At 55.4% G+C, this 16,165-nt stretch overlaps 2 protein-coding genes across 2 annotated transcripts; both read left to right on the forward strand.

Annotated features, from left to right (window-relative positions):
- The first annotated feature begins 1,082 nt into the window (after positions 1-1,082).
- Positions 1,083-3,747, forward strand: CDEST_10032 (Putative extracellular membrane protein, CFEM). The gene is made up of 2 exons (XM_062926190.1): positions 1,083-1,713; positions 1,873-3,747. Exons 1-2 carry the CDS (start codon positions 1,642-1,644, stop codon positions 2,248-2,250), a joined length of 450 nt encoding a protein of 149 aa, XP_062782241.1. The 5' UTR covers positions 1,083-1,641; the 3' UTR covers positions 2,251-3,747.
- An 8,442-nt stretch (positions 3,748-12,189) lies between these two features.
- CDEST_10033 (uncharacterized protein) lies at positions 12,190-13,116 on the forward strand. Its single transcript, XM_062926191.1, has one exon. It carries the CDS (start codon positions 12,787-12,789, stop codon positions 12,949-12,951), a length of 165 nt encoding a protein of 54 aa, XP_062782242.1. The 5' UTR covers positions 12,190-12,786; the 3' UTR covers positions 12,952-13,116.
- Positions 13,117-16,165: the final 3,049 nt, after the last annotated feature.

A 16,165-nucleotide genomic window follows, 5' to 3' on the forward strand; every position in this document is an offset into this window, starting at 1 on the left:
TTTTGTTGTCGTCAGAACGGCGCGGATCGGAGAAACAAGACACAGGAAGCGGTCGTTTGCATGATGTAAAGAGGGTATGAGTGCCCATCAGTGCCAGCCCAAGCCCCTTGTCGGTTGCACTTTGGGGGGATGGAATACAAGTCCCCGTACTTTGTGTATCTGGCCGTGATACAGGCGATACGTGTGATGCCCGCGCGATCCCGAGTCCCTGGGCATGGGGGACCTGGAGTCTGGAGGTGAGTTGCATGCAGGGGAGATGTGGAAAGACGTGGGAGACGATGTCCGGAATGTGGACCAGGGTGAGGATGGCTGCCGGGCGACCGAGCGGCCTCTGGGGTCCCGGTGGGCGGGGAGTTTGTTCCTTCTCTCCCGCCTCATCTTGCGAAGGAGATGGTCCTCTGGGGTACATCGTAGGGTAAGGTAGGGTTTTTTTTCTTCTTTTCTTTTTCGTTCTTCTTTCGCTTTTTGTCTTTTCGTCTGGATTTGTGTATGCGAGAGCGATGGCGGAAGAAGATGGCCTGCCGAGACAGGAGTCGATCAACGGAGCTTCCGTCCGCACCAACGATCCAAGCAAGCGAGCGAGCGAGCGCGCCACGCGTCGACAACCTCGAGAGAGTTTGGATGATGTTTCAGTTCCACCCTCACTCCCTCCCTCGCTCCCTCGCTCCCTCTCTCCCTCCCTTCTTTCCTTCCTTCCTTCCTCCCTCGCATTAGGGACGGCGGTAACCCAAACAACGGATGGCCAGGCGGACGAGAGAGGAAAGTGCAACCATGGACGGAGCCTCCGGCAGCTCCGGGGCCCCGGAACGGCCATGTAAGCCCCTCCCGGACCGTCCAACCCACAGGGCGAGTGGGGCGGGAAGGGGAACAAGCGCGCTCCGGGTCTTCCTACCCGTCTCTCTGTCTTTCCGTGTCTCATACTGTCCCTTTCTGTATCTCTCTTCTCTTCGTACCAGCAACGTAGACTGTCTCCCCTCCCTCCCTCCCTCCCTCTCCTTGGCTCGAATTAGACTGGGGCGGCTCTGGCTCTTTATTACCATGTATGCTAATCTTCCAACATTTAAATTGCTTTGGGCAAATGAGTTCTCCAACGGGCCCCAGAGCCCAAAAGTTTAAACTCTATTAAACTCAAAACGGGGATGGCATGACAGGCGCGCAGCCAATGAGACACGCCAAAGGTGCCCGGCGGTTCAACACACAATAGTGATTCCCTAGAGGCTAGGAGAACGGGTTCTTCCATCAAAGGGGAGAGGGGAATGGGGGGGAAACCACGACGGCGGTAGGGAAGCATGGTTCGCATTGGGGCTAAAGCATACCACCTTCCACCCGTCTTGTGCTGCGTAGCAGTAACAAGCTTCAGCCTCTTCCCCTCTCCAGGTTCTCGTGCTCACCTGTTTGGTCTCATGCTTTTTTGCCTGCTCCCCTATTTCTCTCTCCCACCACGGCAGTAAAACCAGCTCTCTGTCCTCGTCTCGTCGAAAAATCGCATCGCATCATACTTTGACGCTCAAACACCCCTCGTCCACAACACGTCCGCGACACGACACGTTCACTCGACCCTGACCGAACCGAAGCCCACCGAGCGTCGCCCAATACAGATCGCAGAAACACGCTCACGCTACGTCCACGGAACCTCCGTCCATGATGAAGTTCGCCGTAATCATCGCTCTCGCCGGCTTTGCCGTTGCGCAGACCGACCTCCCCACGTGCGCCGTACGTCGTCCCCTCACTCGTCTCAACATCTCCTTCGGACCATACTCCCCCTCCCCCCCTTCATCCCCCTTCCCCGGCAATCGACGCCACAGGTCGCCATGTTTACGTTTGTTGTTGTGTACGTGCGTGTTCGTGCTGACCCGATTGCGCCGTGAATAGCAAGGCTGCGTCAACCAATACACCACAGGCAATGCCATCGCCGGCTGCAGCAATCTCGACATCAAGTGCATCTGCTCCAACGCCGGCTTCCTTGACGGCATCGCCTGCTGTCTCGCCAGTGCCTGCCCTGCCGCCGAACAGGAGAACGCCGTCAAGTTCGCCAAGAATATCTGCACCGGTGCCGGCGTCACTGTCCCTGATCAGGTCGTCTGCAAGAGCGGAAACGCCTCGTCTTCCGGTTCGCCGGCCACTGCTACCCAGACCGGTGCCGCCCAGACCGGGACGCCCGCGTCCGCCACGAACACACCGAACGCCGCTGCCACAATGGGTCCAGTCGCTCTGTTGGGAGGTCTTGTTGCTGCTTTGGTTGTCTTGTAGAGTTCCAAGGGGAAAACGACGGTTGGCGTTTCACGATTCGCGGATGGGAAAATGTCCTATTGTATATGATGGTCCTGAGCAACGCAGTTGAGACAAGACATATCTGTCTCTGTCAACTGCCGCCGTCGTCGGCTTTTTTGTGTGTGTTGGGGAAGGGGATAGCATGACGAATCGTACTCATTGTGTGTACTTTGGGTGTAGAAAAATCAACGTTTCGAAAGGTATCAGTCGTCGAGCGTCCCCGATAACAACGAGATGGTAAGAAGTGTCATTCCGCACCGCCGTAGCTGTGAGCAAGGCTAGCCGCCACGACGCTTCGACACGGGACTGCTTCCGTTCGGCAACATCAGATGCCCTCGCCATCGGTCTGCTGCTCCGATCCCGTGCGACCGACGAAAAACGTTGACGGTGGACCGTCAAGTACATTTTGGAAGAGACGGGGTTGGCCGGCCCGGCAGAACTACGGGACAAGCAAACAGCTAGGTCAAAGCATCGTCGGGACCCTTGGACCCCTGCCTTACATCATTCATCTGCCGGAAAAGCTCACTCACTGCAAACATGATGCGTCTGTGAGTCTCAGGCCGCGCTAGCCCATTGGAGCTCGACGTCGGTTACCTCGTATGTGTCCGAAAATGGCCATGTACGATTACAGTATATTGCCGTGAGGCTAATTTGGGTTTTTGACAAACCTTCTCTGTCACTCCAGCGGGAAGGGAACCTGGGCCTTTCCCAAACACCCTCGGGCCTCTTCTTCCGAATCTGAGAGAGGATGGGGGAGAGGGGTGAGGGGGGTTTGGTGCTGGAAGCGCCGAGTGAGCGCGGGATCTGATGAAGTCTTGTCAGTCGACCGTAAGTATGACCGGATAACCACTGGACATCGCGGGACTCCTGCCGTCCAAAAAGAAAAAAACAAGAAGAAAAAGGGCAAGATCAGAAGTTTGGCCGCACGCCGTTCTGCTTGCGACCGCACCAGACAGCCCCAACCTGCACGTCTTGTAGTCGCTGGGCGAAATCCCCATACCTCGACCACCGTAATGGCCGATGGATACTGTGTAGAGTGACCGGTGGCGGTGCTTCGAGCCCTGGCCCGTGGTAAGCTTTGCCAACTTGTCGCAGATGAGCGGGTATGGCCCGTTTTGAAGTTGTCGCCGCGTGTTGAGAACTTGAGATCACAACCAGAAGCGCGGCAACGCGCGACATCGCGGGGGTGGATAGCCGCATCGTTCACCACAACTTCCAAGGCTCTGGCTGGGCCGGGAAACCCCGTTCGCCGAAAGGGAAAGAAGAAAAAAAGAGAGGGTTGGGGCCATGTTCCTCGTCCCCGTCGTTCATGGAGACGACATGCTGTGAAATGCAACGGTAGCAACCCATTCGCTGCAGGCCAATCGCTGCAGTTTGAAGATGAAGGGGGGAAATTATGGTTCTGTCGAGCCCGAGCCCTCAAAACGACGGCAAAGACGGTAGCTCGGCGTGTACATGATATGGCGAACTCTTGACCGGCGCACCATTGCACGCCGCGTACACGGAGACTACCACCACCCCCCAGCAGAAGTAGTAGTGCCGTAGTGATTATGGTAGTAGTGTTGAAGGGAATCCCAAAGACCACCACGAGCTTCCACGACACAATTGCATCAGCATCTTAGGAGAGGGAGGGGTCAGTCATTGAGCCAGTGAGTCAGTGAGCCAAGCAACATGTCGCCAGAAGGCGAGAAAAACTCGACAGTGGGGTTTCCGTCTCTCGAAGCCGCCCGCGGTGGAGGCCGCCTAGCGGTCACGCCGCCGCCGCCCGACGAGAATGTTGCTGTGCCCCAGCCCAGTACTACTTGACGTCGGCGCTCTTGCGACTATGGGATTTCGGGAGGTCCAACTTATGTTACCGTTCTAGGCAGAACCGGCTTGTCTGTCGTGGACCGAATAGTCATCAACTGGCACCGGTATAGCAACCCGCTGAGACTGATTCAGTCCGTCTCACGGAGCTGCCCCCCCCGTCTCTGCCGTCTGTCGTCTGCCGTCTGCCGTCTGCCGCCTGCCGTCTGCTCTCCGCAGGTCCGTTCAACTTGTACAGTTGGGTTGGGGCAAGACCAAATGCGCGTAAAGCCGACACATCGTTAGCGCTCCCGACTGGGTATGGCGGGATGCCGCAAAGGGTTGGGTGGGTGTGGGAGTTGGCCAGTACAGGTAGAAGTATATGCAGGCCGAGTCCAAGGTAGCAGGCATATCCGAGTTTAAAGTTGAAGGGAGCCCACGTACCCTACCCGATGTTCTGCCGTGGCATGACATCTTCGCAACTGTGCGTCAACAGCCTACCTTCATCCATCTAGAACCATGGCTTTTCGTATTCCGGATATCCAGGACGTTCTCGGAGGGTCGAGCGGCATGGAGACATCTCCCCTTCTCTCCTGCCTGTGTCTCCACAAGGCGAACAAGGCCTCGGCGTCGAGCGCTAGTGTACATGAAAGGGCTCTCCACTTGCTGTCAGACTCGTACAAGACTGTCCTGGCGCGGGCGTGCCTGACAAAATCCCTTCCAGTCCATGGTTGCGAGCCAGGGGGCGCAGAGGCCCCGTCCGCCTGGTACCCTGTCAGGATGGACGTAAAACTAACATGATTCGCCCAGGATGCGATTGATGCCATCATCCAGCTCTGTCAGCCGCCGTTGCAGGGAGCAGGCAGGGATAGGTGAGCATGGAGATCAGATGAGGAATTTGGGGTTATTGGGGGGGGGGGGGGGGGCGTGGGGAGGAAGCCGGATGGCGCTTTGATCATTTGAAGTCTGGTGTGAAACCTGGTGGTGGGTTTGCCCGCGAACGCTTTGACACTGCACTTCCTGGGTATCTGGCTCTGCGAGAAAAAGGTGAGAGAGAGCGCACACACAGCTTGGAGGGAGAGGGGGGGAGGTGCTCGAAGATGGAGTGGTGAGACTTTTCCAACCCAAGCAATTGTCGATACAAACTCGCTTCTTGTGTGATGCGTTGTCTACCAAGAGTGGTGAAAGGCCAGGGCGACCCGACCAGCACGACGTAGTTGAGCCCGAAGCCTCTCGCCGATTCGTCCTGTTGCGACAACCCGGCAAGGCTAGAGTTCAATTTGTCCTCGCTGGAGAAAACAATTGGCGGTATAAGTAGAAATAGGTGTGAGAACACCTGTGTATGCACGGCGTTGCCGGTGGATCGAGCAGGGTCCGACCAAATTTGGCTTGAGGGAGCGCATCCCCACGGCTTCTCGGCCGGTTTGCCCTCGTGAACAGGTACAGTTTCGATCAAAACTTGAAGTGTTGGTGGTAGTCTACCTGTATGAAAGAGGCTTGGTTAGTTGAGAGAAATCATGGTCTCGGCTACACCTCCTTGCTAGGGTAGTTACAAGGTCCTAGCAGGCGAGGCTACCCTGCTCAATGAAAAGGTAACAACATGCGACAATAGTCACAAATCTTGTTGAGAGGGGACCCTGATAGCACTCCCATCTACAGTACACCGTAGTTGGCAAAAGACGCCGTGTGTACGACACCGTCACGCATGGTGCTGATCGGCTGTTGCGTTCGGTGGAAAGAAAGGCGGGCGTTCAATGTTTCTGAGGCATGCCAGACGGTAGATCGGAGGTTTTGTGCTTCCGCGGCGGTCCATAGCTAGCTAGGGCCAGGGTCATTGTTCGTGTTTGCCCTCTCCTTCTTTTTTGTTTCGCAAAGGCCTTGCAATCGGTGTTGAACAGCCCGGCGGTGCCCTGGTCGAATCCCCTTCATCTCGCAAGGTGGCCGCTTTTGGACCTCAAATCGGATAACTGACAGCATCTTGTTGCGAAGGGGTCCGTCCGCCAGCTGCCGGGAGGCCTGAAATTGTTGCCTTGGGAACTATGGCCAACCAAGAGCTGGTAGGAAATGGTTCATTGTCCAACAGAGACAATGGGTGGCGTCTTATAGACCTTGTGTATTCCTACGGTGCAGCCCCCTGTGTGGGCCTAGGCGGCTGATGGCCTGGCTGTCGAGTGTACGATACATGTAAGCTTGCGTTGCTCCTGTCTCGGGAGGTTAGTTGCAAAGTGTTGCTTCCTACCACAATGGGGGGGATGACAAGCTGCAGGGTCGTCAGAACTGTCAAAATGGCACACGCCCCCCCCCACCATTGGATTGGGCGATGATTTCTGCACACTTGGATCTGGAGAGAAAGACTTTTTTTTTTATTAAGATTCTGGTCGACCAGCCAAAAGCTCGGCACTTCTGGCACAGTCGAAGTCCATCTCTCATCAGTACGACATGCTGTTGTAACTGTCCCCACCCAGAGAGAGACCGTCCGTCCCATCAAGTTAGTGTCGTCTGTGTGCGGTCAGACACGCACTAGGTCAGCGGATAATGGTCTTGCATTTATGAGGATGCCACAACAGCAAGCAAGGCCCTGGGCGACGTGCTGAGATGATGGCGCGTCCTGCCGCTTGTGCCCCTCTGTTGGGTTGTGGGTTTCTTCTGGTGGTCATCTCCGATCTGGCCATGATGAGATCGGCTTGTATGCGAAACAGTACCCTGGCCGGCCAACCATTTGGTGGTGTACCAAATTGTTCGGAACCACAGGATAGCCTCGACACCACATGGTTACCGGCAATTTGCCTCACGCCTGGCGAATAGCAGGCCGACACGAAGGCTAACATCACACATCTCTCAATTGACGTTTTCTGACATTCAGAGCCGTCCTCCCTTGCTTACTGTTTCGTTAACAAGCGAATCGGAAACTGTCATATCTTTGTCGTCGAAAGCTGTGCGAGGATAGGTTTGGCTCATCTACACGCCATCCTCTGAATCGACCCATGTGACGTTTCTAAGCCCCAAGCGGCAGGCTTTCGTGGGGTGGGGAGGGTCGCAACTCGCAAGCCACTGACCCGATCATCCGTGAGCACAGGCCTGGTGTCTGTCCAAGACAATTGAATTTGATATGCGCCTCGATCTGAGCGGTTACCAAGTGAGGTCGGCTCAGGCGACTCGACGTTTGCGGCGCTTCCCTCGACACGGCTAGTGTTGGCACTCAACTTCGCCTCAAGCGATATGACTAGCACTCTCCGTAAGGCCTTCAGTCATCTGCATCTGCATCTACGTCCATGATCTAACTCTGAGACAGACGTTGGCTGACCTGCCAACTTGTTTGTCGACATTCAATGCCCATGTCATCGTGTCCCGAGGAACCGGCGGCCCTCGCAAGACAAACCGGGGTGCGCTTCCGAGCACCGTGACAACATGTACACCTTTTGCTGAAAATAGACATTAAACAAGCGAAAGTCAAGACAGTAGTTGTACGGTACTTTTAGCAGAGTTGTGTTGATGTATTGTAGGCAAGAGAGTTAAATGAGTCGATCGATGGTGGGTCAATGAAGCGTAGAGAATACCAAAACCCCCAACATTGACACACGGGTCGGTTTTAGTTAACCGGACTCACGACAAAGGCATGATATTGTGCTTGAGCTGGAGCCGAGGAACAGCCAGTGCAGCGAGCTTTCGAGCATATCGGTCGCAGAAGGACGGTCCCTGCGGGACGTCTTGCGGTAGTAGTAGCCGCGAGGCAGGCAACAATGATTGCCAAATCAAGACATTGTTGCTCCGTTTGTCAGCACGAGATACCCGTTCGGGTTGTTCCAATGATCCTTTCCCAGTGTCATGATGCTGTTTTCGGTCGGCGCCTGACTTTCGTCCCGTACGGTGATGTTCCGAAGCTTTGCGTTGACTACTGATCCGGCATATGAAGCCGAGGGAGGCATCACAATCACTGAAACCCGGACCTGGCTCCGGTCTGGTTGTTCACAGGAAAGTCTATTGGTAGGATATATTAATGCGAGCAGTGGTGCCAGTGGAGCCACGGTGTTAGTTGAGAGCGGGCTCACACTCTTTTTGTTACTCTCTCCATGAGAAGTCTTTGCATCCATGATATGACACGGAGAATCGAGACGACGTGAAAAGAAGCTACCGACGCCGTGGCTGTAGCAGGGTAGAGACGTAGGTTACCGAATAATATTTTGTTATTGTCAGGCCGATTTGAGAAAAGATTTCGTACGAAACCACTTGCAAGGGGAAGAGACAGACGAACTCTACCCCGCCGACCATGCATATACTGGCAGTTGTCAGCAAAGATGACGTTCCTGGCGAAGCCGACGGCCTGAGCAGGTTCTGGCTGGGCCATCCGCAAAGAGAGTAAGGAGGGTAGGTAGGTGTTCCCATCACGAAGACAACTAAGTCCAAATGTACAACCACAACAGCAACAATGAGGTGCATGCTATTGGTGGTTCAAAAGGCGGTCATCCGCAGAGAGTATATATCAGCGTATTGTGGGTGATGCGATGATGGATGACCGTAACGGACGCGACCTGAGCGAGAACGGGTGGGTGGGCGGGTGGAGTGCTTGTGCTTAGGCCCCGAAACGACAGAAAACAGGCGAATTGTGAGGCGGTTCTAGCTTGGACCAGAATCGGAGGTTGGATAAGTCGGGAAGATAACTAGATAGGTAGGTACACGTGAGCAAAAGGAGAGAAGCGGCCCCGCAAGGAGAAGACCGATTTGCAAGAAGGAGGCCGGCAACGGCGACGGCGACGGCGAAGGCGAAGGCGAAGGCGACGGCCCGGGCCTGTCGGTCTGAGATATCCGCATCCCTGGCGAACTGACGACGTGCGTGGTTTGCTAATGCCTGGCAAAGTTGGTAGTTACGACATGACCTGCTCAAAGCGGGCGGGCAACGCTTGTTCATGCGCATCAGAATTGATCCCGTTTCTTGCATTTGCCGTGAAGGCTTGAAGTGAGGTCAAATCAGGGCGGCATGTCATGTCGGCCATGTCGGTAAATGTATTGTTGGGAAGTCGACCTGAGCTAGGTTGGGGACAAGGGTGTGACGAAAGGCAGGAGAAGGGGAGCAAGACATGCACCACGCGGACACAGTAGGTACCTTGCCTAGGTATTTTACCTGCCAAAAAGATACCTATCTACCTACCTACTTACCTAGGAAAAGAAGGCGTTTGGGCTGCGCTGTGTGCCTGCTCCTTTCTTCTCCGGCTTCCCAATGACTACTGTATGGTCGGTGTTGTGGTCTTGGACTGGGAGCTGTCTTACCTCATCCGTGTCCCATCTGTGTGTGCGATGCTGATGAGGAATGGGAGGCTCAAGAACGGCATGCGCTCGCTCTCCTGCCGCTGCTCAACGAGTGCTCAGCATCTGCATCGACATCGATTCATGCGATCGAACAACCGAAACAAGCGAGGCCAGCGACGCGTTGGCGACAAGAAATGAAGAGACACAGGTGGGGCGGGGCGGGGCGTTTCTTTCTTTTCTACCTCGAGTTTTGTCCTCATTGATCCTTCTGCGGCTCGCGTGCAACCCGGAGCGCAAATCTGTGTTTGGTGTGTTGCACGAGGGTAAAATGTCGCGCCAGCAGGCACTCATCACCGTCTCAACCTCTTGCATCTCAAGATGGGTAGTCGGGTCCCGAGCAAAGAAGGTGTACGTACGGACATGGGCCGAAGTGAGCATGGGGTCGAAAAGAAAGCTGAATGAGGATGAAGAAGAAGATCCAAGGCGAGTAGCGTAGCTAAGACTAAGAGCAACAGTTGCTGCATAGTCCCTGTGACAGAAAAGGAAAGAAAGGGTAGGGGGTAGGTAGGTGCCAACAACTAGAGAGGCCTGTTCTTTCCCTTCCGGCAAGCCTGGCTGGCGCTTGCTTGCGATCCCAAGCCCGCCTTCGATGACCTACACCTGCACTCTTTACGCACCTGCTTCCTCCCATCCACCCCCTACGCCCCCCTCATGCTCTCCGTAAGATGAAGGGAAGGGAAGTGAAGGGAAGAGAAGGGGAAACAAGAAGAAAGAAAAAAGCGAGGCAGAGTGAGGGAAACACACCGCCGATGCCTCCTCGCTCCTCAGCCATTTCGACGCTACTGCTGCAGAGCACACCCTTGCCACTGGCACGCTTCTGTCCTTTTTGAAGATTCCGCATCCTCCATCCTCCAACCACGCCCATGCTCATGCCCATGCCTACGTCCGCCCATGTCGGTCGGGTCTTGGATCTTCTGCATCACATCTGCCCGCCCGCATACCAAACCAAACCAACCTTCAAGTCAAGCCAAGCAAGTATCCCATCCCTCCATCCCTCCATCGCATCATTCCGCTTATGACACCGTCGTCGTCCAACCTCGCTTTTCCCATCTCGACTTCTCGACCCTCGTTTCGTCCTCGCCCGTCTTCATCCGGCCTGTCTGTCCCCCAACAACGCTACATGTTGATCAGCGCTAAGGCGTTTCGTTCCGAGACAGACGTAGTCGAACTACATAACTTCTCCTGTCACATTCGGTTGGTAAAGCAGGTACGTACAGATGGATAAATAGGTACTCTGCGTCTCGATTTCAGTTATAGATACGGCAAGCCGGTTGATACCCTACAGTGCTACACTCCCACCCACCGCCACTGCCGCCGGCGCCGAGCGGCGCCGCCAATTGCGAGTGCCAATAGCGGCCTCTATCACGTCGTCTAGGTTTGCACAAGGCTTCTGGTCGGTGTATTGCCTCTCCCGGCACACTGCGCATGTTGTCGGCCTTGCCAACATCGTCTCGGATGTTGGGCTTTTGCCATTACACACGGCCGTACCACCCACCGCCGTAATCTGACGTGGTATTCATCCTCGACGTGTTTCGAGAGAGTCCAGCCTCTCTCTCTCTCGCTCTCTCCCTCCCTTCAGTTTTCTCTTCCACCAACCTTCCGTTCCCCACGGCAGCCACCATCACCGCCTGGGCGCCTATTCGGCCAACTCCACGCTAATAACGCGTCCCCAACCATGCTTGCCATCACTCCTTTTGCGACACCAAAGCACACCCACAAAACCCAAGCAGCCCGATATCCATCACCAATCACCAGCTCATCCTTTTAACAACTTCCGATGACCGATACTTACTTCTTTGCAGGTCGCCCACTACGATATTGTTGCTCTAACACCATTCACCGTACGACACTGAGCCAGTACACAACACCGTTCTCTCAAGGATGACGCGTTCGTCTGTGTTGGCCAAGTTCGTCACCGTCGCCCTCCAGATAAGAAGAAAAAGTAACTGCAACGTGGTGAGCAGCAAGCAGCTTCAAGATGTTCGCGGATGGAGGGGAGGATGGGTACCGCATCTACGTGTTCTCACCGAGCCAGCAAGCCTCGGCGGCGCCTTTCTGTCTCGATGCGCTCGAACCAAAGACATCCCGCCCTGACACTCCCGGGAAGAGAGACCGGCTTGGTCAGGTCGGTGCGCTGGCAGGGATCCCCTGCCAAGGGGGGTGCTACCTGGGGATTTGGGCGAGGGCTCCTACGTCCAAGAGAGACAGAGGAGAGCCCAGTGCTGTTCCACATTGCAAGTTTCCAGGTGCTCCGAGTATTCCATCCTATGCGCCACACAAGAAGAAGCATCGCAGCACCAACGCCCAACGTCTGTTCTCGTAACTCGCAAAGCCTAAACAATACCGCAGGAAACGCCCGGCAACGGCCACCATTACAGTTACATTATGCCCCCTCTCCAAGACCCTCTCAGGCTAGAGAGGCCATATTGCTCAGAGATGTGTCGAGCATCGTCTGCTCAAGTAAATACTTTCCCCCTCTGTGCTTCCCCCTTGACCCAGCACTCACTCCCCACTCTCGGCATAGGGCGTGGCAATAGTAGATCAACCTTGCAGATGCCACGAGGTGTGCAGTTATGACCAGGGGTCCAGTTACCTCTCTCCCATGTATCTCTTTTCGTCCCCATGCCCCCGTCCACTGTCAAAGCCCTCCATCGCCTGATGGGGGAATTTCCCACTCGTACCCACTGTCACAGACCTGGACCTTGCGAGGCGGAGAGCAACCCTGGACCTCGTCGTCCGTCCGTCCGTCCGTCCTACGACCGTTTTTTCTTTTTCTTTTTCTTTTTTGTTTTCTTTTACTTCGATGCAAGCGCTTCCGTCATGGCTCAGACATGGACAGGGTAGCTTTACTCCGTTCACAGTTTGCTCACAAACCAATGCTTTTGCGCCTTGCTTCTCCTTTCCCCCAAGGTACATACATACCCTACCGCCGCACGCCCTGGCCCTGCTTCTCGTCTCACTCATATATATCCCATCCGGCCTCGACCGACCATGCGCAGCTTTTTGCAACAAGTCCTCGGTGCCTGAATACAAAGAGGCGTCCTGTCCTCTGACCTCGGATACCATTTCCAGCTTCTCCATATACTGTCCGCCGCTTACCACGCCTGTCATCTCTTCTTCTCTCTTCCTCCGTCTGTACAACTTCGGACCTTCGAGACCGAGTCCCTCTCAAAGCCCAGCCCAACAACTCTCGCCACACTCGAAGAAGGGGAAAAAAGAAAAACCAGAGTGCACTACTGCACCTGACAATTCTGTCGCCTCATCACCCACCTGGCACACATATTCCCCGACTAGTACCTACCTGTCTAACCTCTGGGCTCCCACAACGCTGCTTCGACAACCTGTATAAGGCCTTAGCACCACAGTCTTAGGTCGAGGTATCAGCTCACTCATAGCTCTGTGGACTCTCACAGCTTGCTGTTCAAGATGTGCGAGTACACCAAAAATTACTACATATACACATCATGCATCGATCCCGGTGCTCACTTCTTCCGAACCTCAATGGATGGCAACAGGAGTCGGGCTTGCTGCAATGGGCCTCATGAGCGATACATCGTTGTTCCTGGACACTGTCCCCTTTGCAGTGGCTAACCGACCTCGGCTCGACGAAACAGCCTCACGGGCTTCTCTCGCTTCACTCATTCGTGTATCGGATCTGGCAAGCGGATGTCTACAAGAATCGCTGTAGTCCCCGAGCCCGCTTTGCTAGCACAGTACGCTGCTGTGGGCTGGTGTCGGCACTCGTGCCACCCCTGCCAATCAATCGGGTTTTCGACTGGGAGGGGTTCAGTTCCTCTACGCAACACACATCGCAAGGTATTCAGCCTCAGTAGGGACTGTTGGCTCAAAGGCTATGAAGCTGTATCCAATGAGTGGCTTGAGAACATGGGTTCTATTGCAACAGGATGGCCAGCTGGGGCCCATGGATCTTGAAGGATGGCATCTTCAAACCTACGACCCAGGCTCATATCGTTGAGACACCACATCTCTTGAGCAACCAGTGTTCAATCAGGAAGATGGTAGGGCGGGAAAGCAAAGAGAAGGGAAGGGTAACATCTTTACTTTACGCCTGTAGAGCGTGCGTGGTGGATGACGGGACGAAACGAACCTCCTTGGGAAACACGACGGCACCTGGTGCTCGACGGGGGGGGGGGTTGGAAATGTCGAGAAAAGCAAAAGCACAGCAAGCGGGCGCAGCGTTGTTGCATATTCTCCTCTTATGTTCTGAGATTTCGGTCGACTGGTCATTTCTTCATATTTCCCCCACCCCGGGGTTTTGCTTATCCCGTTTCTCACTCAAACCAGCATAGCAAAGCAAAGTTGTGCGCATGTCTGTAATTCCATCGAGCTGGGACTGGTGTTGTTTGCTACGGCGTTTTACAAAAGCATAGGGAACGGCGCAGGCACAAGGGGCGAGATTCATCGAGAAACAGTCGTCCGCCCGCCACGACTATTATTACTACTATTGTTACCTCTACCGCCCTAACATTACCACGCCGCTGTCCCTCGTATCGTGCCTGCTTACCAGGAGTGAAGAACGGATGGCTTATGCCTCCTCGCAGAAATACTTGCAGGTGTGCAGTGTTTCCCTTGCCTGTCCACGTCCATCCAGGAATCCCCAACATTTGGGGGGAGGGGGTTTGTCTGTTGTGCCCCCTTTCCCTTGTTTTCAGCCGGGGCAACCATGAGCTGGGATGCATCGGAGCTTGGCAGGGTTCATCTGTGTGAGGTGTGTGTGACCGTCGAGCAAGCTGGCGGTCATACCAGCATCAATAACCCTTCTCTTTTGCCTATATGTAGGCCACGCCTATTGCATCCCTTCCCGGTCCTTATTGGGGGCGAGAGTCAACACATCAACCAACAGTTTTGGTTGGGCTGGCTGGCACCTTGTCTAGGTACCTCCCGCCGAGGTTCCTGAAGCCGCCCCCTGGAACGGGGTCGACCTGGGCTTCACCATTGCGTGATGAATACTGGCCGCTGACGGGTCGCAAATGTTTTTTGGCCGGGGACATGGACGGTTCGGCGTGGTGTTCGGGAGGAGTTCTGCAACACCACGCGTGCTCCCCCGAGGTGGCCGGTGCGGGCCGGCTACGGCGCCCCTGAGAGAGAGAATGCGGCATAGGCAACCACGCTCACGCCCGCCGTAAACGAGGGGGTGGTATAGCCGGGCTGCCATATACCCTCCTCCATTCTTGCTTGTTCTTCCCATCCTTCATCCCCTCGTATCGGTGGGTTTGTTGGCATCTTAGGCAACGCCTTGCTGCCTGCCGGCCAGCTTTCCCGGGTTCTGGGCTGCACTTGAGCTGCGTCCGCCAGGCGGCGCGAGACACAAGAAATTGCTGTTTTCGCTGGTGAGACTTGGGTTGCGAAAGCTGTGGGCGGTCGCTGGCTCTTGTTTTACTCGTTCGAGGAGCTATCATCACACGGGCTTTGCATGTCGCTCTTGCCGTCTCCCTCGTCCTTCCTTTCCTTTCTTTCCTTTCTCGCGCCCACAGCTTCACCGTCTGCGTGTGCCATGCAGGCTTACAGCAGGATTCTTCAGGGCGGTAGACCAGACCAAGTCGGGGGATGGATGGGGTCGCGGGCGTTGAGCTTCGTGATACACAAGATCCCCATTAAATGCTGCGTGCGGGCCTTCCGCCTCCCGTTCCAGGAACGTGTATCCGTAGCTGCGTGGTCAAGCCTGGCGGTCATGATGTTTTTCAGAGCAATCTGCGGCGTGTCTCATGACCATGTCGTCCTCTTCATCCACCAAGCGCAACCCCTTCACAACTTCATAACTTGGCCTTGTCGACAACTGTGGTCTAACGGGCTTGTCCGGTGGAGTTGAGACGGCATTTGGTGTGTAAAGATCTTCACTGCCCTCCCTAGATAGGTCGACCCATCCTAGAACCAGCGGCCGACCGACTGGACGCATGCGCTTGGACATTCATTTAACCCAGTCTTTGGAGCTGCCGTGGCGGCACATGGGGAAAGGTATGCAGCAGCATCACTTCCAAGGTCTTGATGACGGATATCTCGAGGTAAAAGTGTGTTGTGGTTCGTGGGAAGGGGCTCGAATGGTTTCACAGGAGGATACCGATGATCTGACGAGACTGAGTCGTAGATTGCGCCCCCATACTGGCAACAGAAAGCCAGTGAACTGACCTGGCTGAGTGGACATGATGAGACCATGCTGCACTGCTGAAGGCGTGGAGTCGATGGCTTCCAGTAGCGGGTCGAACTGGTACGAAGTACTCTGTACATTACAGGCCAACATACGTGGGGGTGCTGCGTCTCGAGAACATCATTCAGACGGAGGACTTCTCCGGCGCCCCTCCCCAATCAACGGTCAAAGCTTGCTCGCGCGCTCCCTGCTCATTTCCCTCGAAGTCTTCCCCTTCCCTTCAGGACTTGGTTGCTTGGCCGGCGTTGCGTCTGCTTCACGGTGGGCCATGGCCAGTCTGCTTTGAGCCGGTCCGAGGCGTCGGGCCCGAGAGGAGGGGGGCGGGGGGGGGGGGCGAGGGCGGCCGCCAGCATCGTTTAAACTTCGATTGAAGGAAGGGAGACATTCGGAAAGGGCGCCCGTATTCGGCTCCGCAGGCTGGAGCTGCATTGCCGATTACGGTATCCGTACGTTTTGACCTGACCTGACGCTGGCACGATGCGGCCCTAAGCAACAGGCTAGTTGTCCATGGGCTTCCCTGGGCTTTGCATCTGATCGTCCCGGCCCCCCGGGCCCGTCTTTGGCCACGACCATGACCCCGGCGGCGGTGCTCTGCTAAGGTTTCCCGTCCACCCCCGAACAGAAGTGGCCGACAGACAG

This window comes from Colletotrichum destructivum, chromosome 6, assembly GCF_034447905.1.
Source record: "Colletotrichum destructivum chromosome 6, complete sequence".
Classification (NCBI taxonomy): domain Eukaryota; kingdom Fungi; phylum Ascomycota; class Sordariomycetes; order Glomerellales; family Glomerellaceae; genus Colletotrichum; species Colletotrichum destructivum.

What these genes read in the sequence shown, in the direction of transcription:
- CDEST_10032 (XM_062926190.1), top strand. Translation starts at nt 1,642, where the DNA reads ATGATGAAGTTCGCCGTAATCATCGCTCTCGCCGGCTTTGCCGTTGCG. An exon ending in CCGACCTCCCCACGTGCGCC is followed by an intron (nt 1,714 to 1,872) that starts GTACGTCGTCCC and finishes CGCCGTGAATAG; the next exon opens with CAAGGCTGCGTCAACCAATA.
- CDEST_10033 (XM_062926191.1), top strand. Translation starts at nt 12,787, where the DNA reads ATGTGCGAGTACACCAAAAATTACTACATATACACATCATGCATCGAT.